The 12,086-nt window shown below is 40.0% G+C and overlaps 1 protein-coding gene and 1 long non-coding RNA gene across 2 annotated transcripts in view; both read left to right on the top strand.

The window, feature by feature from the left end:
* Positions 1-12,086, top strand: part of LOC309384881 — a 435,034-nt gene that overhangs the window by 83,633 nt on the left and 339,315 nt on the right. The gene's annotated exons all lie outside the window — the stretch shown is intronic.
* Positions 4,640-5,578, top strand: LOC309384107 (olfactory receptor 5J3-like; the record flags this gene model as incomplete). The annotated part of the gene is made up of 1 exon (XM_081937296.1): positions 4,640-5,578. The coding sequence occupies one exon, from the start codon at positions 4,640-4,642 to the stop codon at positions 5,576-5,578; it is 939 nt and encodes a 312-aa protein (XP_081793422.1).

The following is a 12,086-nucleotide window of genomic DNA, read 5'->3' as shown; positions in this document are numbered from 1 at the left end:
CCAGCCAAAAATGGCACAGAAAACGGCCTGAAAAAATGGCCCTGAAAATGGGCCATTGCGGGTGAAAAGAAGATGCAGGGGGAGCAGGTGCTGACCCCCTGTGCCCTCTTTTGGCCAGCAGGGTGCTGCATGAAACATTCCCCCACCACCACCACCAGCCTCCACCCAACGGCTCACAGAGAACTACAATGCTGATCTGGCCCTTGAAGAAATCCAGTTTGACACCCCTGGTTTAAAAGAATATTGACAGACTCAAGCATTGGGACCTATCCAGTAAGATGCAGATCAAGGATGAGAAAAGCAAGGCATGTAGCAACTATGAGAGGGATCTTGGTGTCCAAATGGATGTCATTTAAATATGAGCCAGCAGTGTGATGCAACTGACAAAAAGGTCAATGCAGTTCTAGGCTGCATGAACAGAGGAATAGAATCAAGATCATGAAAAGTGATAATACTGCTTTATACTGCCCTAGTGAGGCCATACTGAGTCAATACAAGAAGAATAATCAAAGTTCATTAAAGACAGATCCAATCTGGAACTAAGGAGAAATTCCTGATAGTAAGAACACTTAATCAATGGAACAGCTTGCTTCCTGGAGTTGTGGTGCTCCATCGTTGAAGTCTTCAAGAAAATGTTGTGTTGGAATACATGTTGGAATGTCTTTTGTATTGCAACAACTACAGAAGTATTCAGCCAGTAGATGGCAGTGTTTGTACGTTTATTAGTTATAATCTATAATATACGGCAGCGATGGCAAACCTTTATTGGCTTGCGTGCCATAAGTGGGGGGAGCGCAGTGGGGTCGTGCATGCACGTGCTGCACATAATGCAATGTGCGGAACCCCCCCCCCAGCGTGCATGTGTGCATGACAGATGCGGTCCCCCATTTTGTGCATGCTTTTTTTGCCCTCCAGAGGCTTTATAGGAGCCTGGGAAGGGCGAAAACAGCCTCTTCCCCACCCCCACCCCTGGAGGCCCTCCCGAGGCTTCAGGAGCTTCCCTGAAGCCTCAGGAGCACAAAATAATGGCACTACTGGTAAACCGGAAGTTCAGGAACTGACTTTTGGTTTGCTCGTAGGGCCAGTTTAAGACCTCTGGAGCCTTCAAGGGGCTTCTGGAGGCTTTCCTGAAGGCTCCAGAGGACGAAAAACGACCCTACGAGCAAACTGAAAGTCACTAAAAACAGCCCTATGAGCAAACTGGAAGTGACTTCCGGTTTGTCCGTTGGGTCATTTTTTGTCATCCGGAGTCCTCAAGGAAGCCTCTGGAAGGCCCCTGAAGACTCCGTAGGGCTTAAATCGACCCTACGAGCAAACCGGAAGTCCATTCCAGTTTGCCCCAAAGGGCTGGGTTTTTTGCACTCCAGAGGCTTCAGGGAAGCTCCTGAAGCCTCCAGAGGGCTTCCGGTGGGGGGGAGGCTGTTTTCGCCCTCCCCAGGCTCCTATAAAGCCTCTGGAGCCTAGTGAAAGTGAAAAATGGCTTTAAAAATTGCTGAACTCAGCTGGGCAGGGCACGCATGCACACTGGCCAGCTGACAGGGCAATGCCATAGGTTCACCATCCCAGCTATACGGTATAGCCTATGGTTCTTTTGTTCTGTGGAGAGTTTCCTGTTACAGTGAAAACAAACAGCAAGGCCTGTTGTGACCCAGCAGGATCCTTTGCAGCTGCTGAGCGACTCAGATAGCGGCGAACCCTATGAGTTGGCTATGGAGGAGGTGGAGGACCCTGGGCAGGGTTCAGACACAGAGCAGGGATCAGAGAGGCTGGTTGGCCATCAAGAGGCGCCTGAGGCATGGAGCAGTGGGGAAGATCAGAGGGAGTTTGTCCCTGACGCAAGATTGAGGAGGGCGGAGAAACGAAGGCAACAGCTGCTCCGGAAACAAGCTCATAAAAGATAATGAAGCTCAGGTGGTTGGGGCGTGGCCCCTCCCAAGAGCGTATATAAGACGGGACTTTGGGAGGAAGGTTTTGCAGGACTCAACCACTTGTAACAGTATTGAGGAACTTCTGTCTGTTCTGTTCTGTTTGATTTGGGTTGCTGCCAACTATTCTTGTATGTGATTCTTGCCTAGGCTTGCAGCCAACAGAGTTGTAATCTTTGTGATTAAAAAGTGGCAAACACTGTGCCGGCATTCATTGCCGGACAGTGGGAGGTCAGAACAAAGGCCTATGGAGGCTGTATATTGTATTTGGTCTGTAGGCTATATAATAAACAGAATTACAGATGGAATAGCCATTTGTCTGGAATGCAATAAAGTCTCCTGCCTTGGGCAGGGAATTGCATTAGAAGACCTCCCATGTCCCCTTCAGCCCTATGATTCTATTATTCGAAATAGAAATCAATATATGCAATTACTCATAAAGGTAGTCCTCAACTTACAACAATCCATTTAGTGACTGGTCAAAGTTATGGTGGCACTGAAAAAAGTGACTTGTGATGCTTGGCAACTGACTCATATTTATGACGGTTGCAGTGTCCCGGGGTCATGTGATCACCTTTTGAGGCCTTCTGACAAGCAAAGTCAATGGAAAAACCAGTAACAACCATCTTACTAACTTATCAACTGCAATGATTCACATAACAACTGTGGCAGGAAAGGTTGTAAAATGGGGAAAAATTCATTTAAAAACTGTCTCACTTAGCAACAGAATGTTTGTGCTCAATTGTCATCCTAAATCAAAGACTAGCTGTAATACTGGGAACTGGGAACAAATCTATAGCTGAAATAGCTGTGTTACATTAGGGAAAGTATAGAATATACTTGACAACCTATGACCTGCTGAGTCCTCAGTGATATTTGGTGTCTCATACATGTCAGGTCTTATACAGGTCACCACTTATACATGATCTCCCCCCCCCCCCCGTCTCTCTTTCCACAAGACAAAATTAGATTGACCATATTTTTTATACCCCATTGCCAGATGGGATATAATTGTCATCTAAATTAACTATATGTCATAAATAGAAAAATAATTGTAGTGGCAAATGAACTTCAATAATAATTACCTAAACAGATAAATAAAAAGCACATGTGTAGCCAAAAAGAAGAAACGTCTTCCAACTTCCTGCTGAATTTCCCATTGACTCTGTTTGTGGGAAGCTGGCAAGGAACATGGAAAACATGTTTGCATGGCCACAGGGATGCTACAGCAGCCACTATCAATAAAACCTGTCTGAACATCCTGATGTAATAGTTCCCAGATATTTTACGCATTCTTTAAATTAATGGATTTTAGGCACCTCATTTGTAAAATTGTGCTGTAATGCAGGGGTGTCAAACTCAAGTCCCAGGGGCTTTATCCAGCCTGCAGGGTGTTTAGATCTGGCCCACAGGGCTGCCCTGGAAACAGAGAAGGACTGGCCTACCATTCTGCCAGCAAAAATGGAACTCTGTTTTCCCCTGACAGAGGGTTGCAGGAAGCCCTTGCAGCTGAAAACTGAGCTCAAGAGCCCATTTTCACTACAGAGTGCTCGGGCCACCACAGGCGCCCCCGACACGAGTGATGTCGAGCTGGCCACGCCTACCTACCCTGGACATGCCCACTCCAGACCCCAAGGTCAAACACAACCCTGATGTGGCCCTCAATGAAATTGAGCTTGACATCCCTGCTCTAATGCATCTTGGGATAATTTGAGGGTACAAACTGATAAACACAATGAGAATTTTAATAATATGTCTACTTACACACCCACTTGATCATATCAATTACTTCAACGTATTTCATTTCCTTAAATTTAGAATAAAAGCTTCAAGAAAAACCTATTAATTCAACATCTTATATTAGGAACTATCAGATCAGGATCTAAAAGTTACCATGCAGCTGCCATTTCTAGAAAGCATTTGTCTAAAATTAACACTACTTAGGGAATACCAAGTTTCCCAGTAGTAAATATTCCCTTGCTGAGACAGCCAAGAAAGTGCTGTGACCAAATTAATAAGGAGACCTAGAGCCAGCTGGAGCTGGAATATATCTGGGTTTCTACCCACAAACAAAGAATTTCCTAACTCATTTCACATAGAAGCAATCCACCTGCAACCAGCAAAGAAAGAATGCTTTAAGCTATTGTAGTTGTGGTTGAGTTCAGAGTGACTGGGTAAGTTGAGGGTGTTTGGGGGCCTTCTGGTTAATCAGTATAGTGTAAGAATCTGAAAAACTCATTTCACATAGAAGCAATCCACCCACAACCAGAAAAGAAGGAACACTTTAACCTATTGTAGTACTGTAGTTGTGGTTGAGTTCAGTGTGACTGGTAAGTTGAGAATGTTTGGAGGCTTTGGGGTATATCAGGAGAGTGTAACAATCTCAAAATTGTTTGGTATTAATGATGGAGAAACTATTATTTATAGATACAATTACATGTCTTCCTTCAAAGGACTTGTTTTGGATCACAAATACTGGCTCCTTATTGCTTATGGCATTTGATTTGATCATTTTTCAATAATAATCATGAAGAAACATTAATGTTATAATATATCATCAGAGACTGGCATACCCAATTTTATTTTTTTAGAACCTAATTTTTTATTCCTTCTTCCAAGATCCTATTTCAGATTACAGAAAACAGCTTCTAATGTCGTTGAAATGTTAACAGAAAATGTAACACTGAGTACTATATTTTATTTTCACAGTGTTAATGGGAAATAGCACATGGGTGACAGAATTCATACTCACTGGGTTGACAGAGGACCCACACTTGCAGCTGATCCTTTTCGTGATATTTTTTGCTGTTTATGCCATCACCTTGATGGGAAACATGGGCATGATTGTCCTAATCAGAACCAGTCCACAACTCCACACACCAATGTACTTTTTCCTTACCAGCTTATCTGTCCTGGATACCTGTTATTCAACAACAGTGACCCCAAAGCTGTTATCCAATCTTTTGAAAGAGAAGAAGTCCATTTCCTTTGCAAGTTGCTTTACACAGCTTTACTTTTATGGTGTATTTGCCACCACAGAATGCTACCTCTTAGCTGTGATGGCCTATGATCGTTACGTGGCAATCTGCAATCCACTACTCTACTTCATCACAATGTCCCAAAGGATGTGTGTTCAGCTGATAGCAATTTCCTACATAGCTGGGATCATCAATGCTTCTATACACACAATGGCTGCATCTAGACTGTCCTTCTGTGGCCCAAACACTGTTAAGAATTTTTATTGCGAGGGTCCTCCCCTTCTTGCTCTTTCCTGCTCAGATGTCAGTCTCAATGATCTACTGTTATTTGTATTTGTAGGGCTCAATATAACAGTAACAAGCCTGACTGTTCTCACTTCCTACACTTATATCCTGGTCACCATTTTAAGGATCCGCTCTGCCACGAGCCGTAGAAAAGCCTTTTCCACTTGTACAAGTCACCTTATGGTTATCACCATTTTCTATGGATGTAGTAGCTTTATGTATGCACGGCCAAGCTCTAGGTCAACTTATAACCTAGATCAAATGGCCTCGGTGTTCTATGTAGTGGTGACCCCCATGCTCAATCCATTAATCTACAGCATGAGGAACCAGGAGGTAAGAGGTGCCTTCAGAAGTATTCTAGGAAGACAATTTCATGTTCAACACTTTTAAGAGCCATTGCTTTTTGCCAAAATTTAATTTTACATAAAAGCTGTTCTAGTATCAAATGGTTTTTAGCATTGTGTCTCATTAAATAATAATCACTAGGCTGTATAATATTCCTAGACCTCTAGTATTACTTATATATTTGCTTTTGAGTTCAAAATAATGTAATAAATACATTTAACATTCTTTAAAAATTATAAAATCATTATGTCTTAAATGTTAAAACAAAATGATTATATACTACAGGAAAATTTAGTTCTCTCTTCCAAAGTTTATGTATGTACCATATGCATGCATGCATATGTCATTGTGTATGAAATGGCACTTTTGGTTTATTCTGTAAAAATGTCTTGATCTGGCACATTCAAATCCATAGAGGTTTCCAAGGCAGTTGATATTACATTTCACATAGCATGACTGTGACAAATACTGTAACTGTATAAATTGCTATTTAGACATAGTTTTTTGAATCCTTCAAAATTCTAGAAGGTTTGATGAGAATCCATTCTTATAACATGTTTCAGAAATTTAATTTGTACGGTATCAAAGACTTGTCCTATATCTAATGGAGCCACAATGCCCATTATATATTTTTCAGAATGTATTAATATATCTTCCAGTTATTTAGTATTATCAGAAGTTCACAAAGCCAGCATTTAAAGGACAAATATTGACACTAATACCTTCAGCAATATTTGTGTCACGGTTGCAATGAAAATGATTTCATCTATGATCCTGAGCAATCCATTTCTGTTTTTAGACTTGATATAATACAAACCTTATGAAATAAATCATTCCCAAGTAAAAATAGCCGTATATTCATTTATTGCAAAAGTCACGAATTTAAGTTCAGATCCAGTTCAGTGACTTGTAGGACAACCCTACTTAATCTCCTACTTGCTTGATGACGGCTTCCTTAATTTGACTAAGACTTAAATCCCAAATCTTCTCATTCTCCATCACCAGAAGTGAAGAAAATGCTATACTATTTTTATGATTCATCTAACTGAATAACATTTTCAGGAACAGAACCTCACTGGGAGATTAAATAAAATTACCATGAAGATTTCTTATTATGTCTATTCTTAATTACTACTGGAATAGTAATAACATTCTGATCCAGTCTGCTTTGAATGAATCCTGCTTCCCAATGAGTCTGATCAGCCAGACTTAATTCAGGTTTCAAAACTCAGCTGAAATTTATTAACTATGGCCTAAGTAGGCTAGATTATTTTAGAGACCAACTAAAACTGGCATCCTTACTATAGCGCAGTTTTATGGAAGCAACTCAGGGCATAACAAGGTGAATTTCTCTTGCTCTGTAGTAAGTTTTTTTTAACATTGCTGGGAGCAAGAAATAAAATAACAGCACTCGTCATTTTTTCTGGTAGTGACAAACATTAATATCTTAGTTTTTGGCTCAGACTAAATGGAAGAATGAGTATGGTTACTGTAAACCTTGACTACAATTTTCATTTAATTATGGTACAAAGTTATGATTATATTGAAAAAGTTGACTTTCCACTTGTGGTCAAAGTTAATGACCGTAGAGTCCACCCCACCTCTCCATGTGACTGCAATTCCAGCACCTGGCAATTGGCTCACATTTACAGATAGTCCTTGACTTTTAACAGTTCATTTAGTGACTGTTCACAGTTATAACGGCACTGAAAAAAGTGACTTATGACCATTTTTCACACTTATGACCATTGTAGCATTCCCATAATCATGTGATCAAAATTCAGATGCTTGGCAATTGGTTCATATTTGTGCCCTTTCTTGGTAATCACCAACAAATGTCATAAAATTTGGTAATCACCTTTTATGATCTTCTGACAAGCTAAGTCAATTGGGAAACCATATGGAGTGCCATATAATTCAATATTTTATTTTATTAGTGAGTGTGGCTGTATATGAAAAGCCTTGCTTGGACTAACTCAATAATTTATGGATCAAATTAACTCAGCTATTTGCTGGAAAAGTACTATGATTTTAAAAATGTGGAAGTTACTAATCTGTCATTGTGTCTACCTGATTTGACAAAGTGACAAAATTAGTGGACCAGAGGAATGCCATCAATATAGTTTACTTGGACTTCAATAAGGCATTTGATATGGTAGACCATAACCTACTACTAGATAAAGTAGAAGAATGTGGGTTGGACAGCATCACCACCAGATGGATTCGTAACTGGCTGACCAATCGCACTCCTCAATGGAACTGCATCTACATGGAGGGAAGTATGCAGTAGCTCTGTTTTAGGCCCAGTACTCTTCAACATCTTCATCAATGATTTGGATCAGGGAATAAATGGGAAACTCATCAAATATGCAGATGACACCAAACTGGCAGGAATAGCCAACACTCCAGAAAACAGGCTTAAGATACAGAAGGATCTTGACAAACTTGAACATTGGGCACTATCTAATAAAATGAAATTCAATGGTGAAAAGAGTAAGGTTCTACATTTAGGCAACAAAAATGGAATGCACAGGTACAGTATAGGTGGTACCTTGCTCAGTAGTAGTAACTGTGAAAGGGATCTTGGAGTCCTAGTGGACAACCATTTAAATATGAGCCAGCAGTGTGCAGCAGCTGCCAAAAAAGCCAACACAGTCCTAGGCTGCATCAACAGAGGGATAGAATCAAGATCACATGAAGTGTTGATGCCGCTTTATAATGCCTTGGTGAGGCCACACTTGGAATACTGCATTCAGTTCTGGTCGCCACGATGTAAAAAAGATGTGGAGACTCTAGAAAGAGTGCAGAGAAGAGCAACAAAGATGATTAGGGGACTGGAGACTAAAACATATGAAGAACGGTTGCAGGAACTGGGTATGTTTAGCTTAAGAGAAAGAAGGACTAGGGGAGACATGATAGCTGTGTTCCAATATCTCAGGGGTTGCCACCAAGAAGAGGGAGTCAAGCTATTCTCCAAGGCACCTGAGGGTAGAACAAGAAGCAATAGGTGGAAACTAATCAAGGAGAGAAGCAACTTAGAACTGAGGAGAAACTTCCTGACAGTTAGAACAATTAATCAGTGGAACAGCTTGCCTCCAGAAATTGTGAATGCTCCAACACTGGAAATCTTTAAGAAGATGTTGGATAGCCATTTGTCTAAAACGGTATAGGGTTTCCTGCCTAGGCAGGGGGTTGGACTAGAAGACCTCCAGGCTCCCTTCCAACTCTGCCATTGTATTATTGTATTTGTCAAGAGACGAAAGATTGGGCATTTGCAGAATCTCTAAATTCTTATGATCTATATGAACTAGAGTGGGTGCTCCTTCTGGTAGGTGTCCACATTGTTGAAAGGCATTTTTATTCCAAACAACTCTTTACTGAAAATGTCATAGCTCCTTTCTACTAGAAGAGCATTCTGGAATAAAAGGCACATACAGTAGTAAATCTGCCCTCCTTTCCTTCTCTGCCTGGAGCAAAATTGTTCATACCTCCCCATCTGAGGTGTCTATTTGCACAACACGGGGGGGGGGGGCTCGTGGTGGCAAATGAAGGGTGGAGATGCAGGGACTCGTGCACGTCAAATGTACATTTTTCTACTTTGGCAAAAAGAATGTTGTTCTATAGTTTTTACAATACATTTCTGGCATGGGTGATATGTAACAAGAGATCTTTAAAATAAACTAATATGTCATCTAAGTTCACTACAACCAGGGGTGGGTTCCTGCCAGTTCTAACCTCTTCTATAGAAGAGGTTCCACAAATCTACAGTGCTGTTTAGAACTGGTTCCAGCTCCCTTTCCCCCGCCCATCCACACATCATCAAGATGAAGAGTGAGAGAAGGAATTCTGGGAGTTTTAAGTCTACAAATCTTAAAGCTGTCAAGTTTGAACACCCCTGGGTTTTTTTCTAAAGGGTTAGGGGTGCAAAAGTCTTGTAACTTGACAGCTTTAAGACTTGTGTGCTTCAAATGCCAGAGTTTCTGAGCCAACATTTTGGTTGCTAAGCAAGAGCGTTGTTAAGTGAGTTTCTCCGCATTTTACAAGTTGGCCACGCTCACCCAGTCACATGACTGCCAAACCACTCCTACTCGGTCACATGGCTGGCAAGCCACCCCCACCCAGTCACATGGTCGGCAAGCCACTCCCACCCAGTCACATGGCCATCAAGCCACTCACACTAAGCAGGCCACACCTACAGAAGAGGTTCTAAAAAAATGTGAAACCCAACACTGACTACAACATACTTGTCTGGAATTTCTGAAAATGTATCATTTATGCACCTACAGTATAAAAACAAGCTCCACGGCTAACTAGGTCAAAAGGCATAAGTTTATATTCAAACTTGTACCTTGTATAGAAGGCTGTTTAATACTCATGTCTTTCTTTCGCTCTGATTAGGTTGTAAACACTGCTCAAGTCTAACTTTATAAAGATGGGTGCCTTTTGTAACCACACTAGATCTGATATAAATGGGAGTGGATAATGGTCTTTAATTATTATCCTATTTAGGTGTTTGTAGTCATGAATGATATGCATTGGTGAGTGTCTGGGGGTGGTGGTGTAAGGTTTCATTGTTTGTAAATGATGTTGCTGGTCTCTGAACTTCCCTGGCAAGCTGTCATGGGAAGCAGGAGCATTGGTTAGACTACCATCTATTCTGCTGCTGCAGGTTGAGGCAAACTCTGTTCCAGTTCTTGTGTTAGTATTATCATGCCATTTTGCAAATTGATCATCTATGCAACTACTTGCTGCTGGTATTTCAACAATACTGCTGCCAGATACACATTGGATAATGGAGTTATTTGAGGATCAGAGGCCATTCCTGAAATTCCTTTCTTTGGAAAAGAGCATGAAGTTTGCAAAACTTATCTCAGCATTGCCAGGAAAACCAGACAGGAAGCACAACCAGATAAGCTAGTTCTACTTTATTGTAAGGCTGCATTAACAAAATCTTGCAAGAGTGGTAAATAATAAAAATCTCCCAATGTCTTTTTTTTTAACAGGCTGAAAATTAGGGAGGTTCCTTTTTGAGTTCTTTTCTTTGCCTGTTACACATGAGCAGGCTGTGTTCTCTCTAACCATGTTTCCTGGGCAACACCCTCTCTCCCATTTCCCAGGTGCATTCCCACATACTATTACAGTTACAGATTTCAGTTTTAATTTATTTAACTAATTTGTACAGTCACTCCAATGAATGCCCAACTCAGGCAGTGTGCTTCTTTAATAATAACTCAGTAACAACAATGAATCAATTAAAAATGATAAAGAAAAATGTTTAAAAACAATAACCAACAAAGACATAAGCCAACAGAAAAGACTATCAAACGACTTCTGAATCCAAAGCCTGAGGAAAAAAGAATTAGAGCTAGTCAAAACTCATTAAAAATGCTATTAATGGGGGAGGAAGGAGCAATATCGAAAAGGCTCAGGTCACAAAAACAAATGTATTTGAAATATTATTGTAATGGTTGATATACTAGAAAGTGACAAAGAAAGAGATGATTGAACACATGGTTGATATAAAGTAAGAATTCTGTTTATGCTTATCTTTTATATGTTATTTTTAAAATAGTAAAATTGTGAGATTTGGGGGGATTTCTACTACTAGCATGGGAGCTACCAAATTTTTCTATGTACCTTTTTACCTTTTCCCCATAAATGTTTTAAAACCAATAAAATTATTTACAAAAAAAGTGCTGTTAATGAAACATCATCACTGTGAAGAAAAAGGGGTATGATAAAATATTATTAATAAATAAAAAAATGACAGAATGTGATATCTATTGAATACTACATTTCCCATTGGTAAATACTTCAAACAATTGCAATTCGGTTTACTGAAACTTCACTGTGTAATTAACGCAAATCAATAGATGGACCATTTTGAAGCACTTTGGGGACACATTCCCCAAATCAATGTTTTTCTCAGTAGAGTTCTTTTCTCCTTCACTCCAAAGAGAGTTAAGTGAGATTGTATTGTTTACAGAATTGTATAAAGCTGCTGAGTTACTGAAGATTGAAGGCAAAGATTTAAATTTCTTCAGAGCAGCAAAAGATATTAGTATGTTTCAAAAGTCTATACTCAGACTCTTGAAAAAAATTCACATATTTTACAATGTGAAATATGCTATTGATCTGGAAGAAAACAAGTGAGTTTGACCATCATAAAGGCAACTATACAACTATTGCATTTTGTTGATTTTGCGGGTTTGATTTACTGTAGGAGTTCATGAGATGACAACTTACATCAAAGAGAACCAATTGGATATTCAGAGAAGGGCCAGATCAAGCCAGCATGGCAAGCATGCAAGATGATGCACAAGGCCAAGTAATTGTGCAAATGTAGTCTTTTACACAGCTCAGTTTGCATCAGAAACAACGGAGCGCTTGAGATGAGCATTCAAGAAGACTTTAAGATTTGCAGGGGGTTTTGCTATTTAAAAAATCTGAATGCATCAGAAAATTTAAAAAATCAGTGAGAAATGAATATACTCATTTGGCATAGAAAATGAGATATTTTGAGATGAAACAAATATTATGTTTATAAAGCTTT

The sequence above is a fragment of the Natrix helvetica genome (genome assembly GCF_964273705.1).
Source record: "Natrix helvetica genome assembly, chromosome: 1".
Lineage (NCBI taxonomy): Eukaryota > Metazoa > Chordata > Lepidosauria > Squamata > Natricidae > Natrix > Natrix helvetica.
Note: the sequence above shows the minus strand (reverse complement) of the source record. Positions and strands in the feature narration are given on the sequence as shown.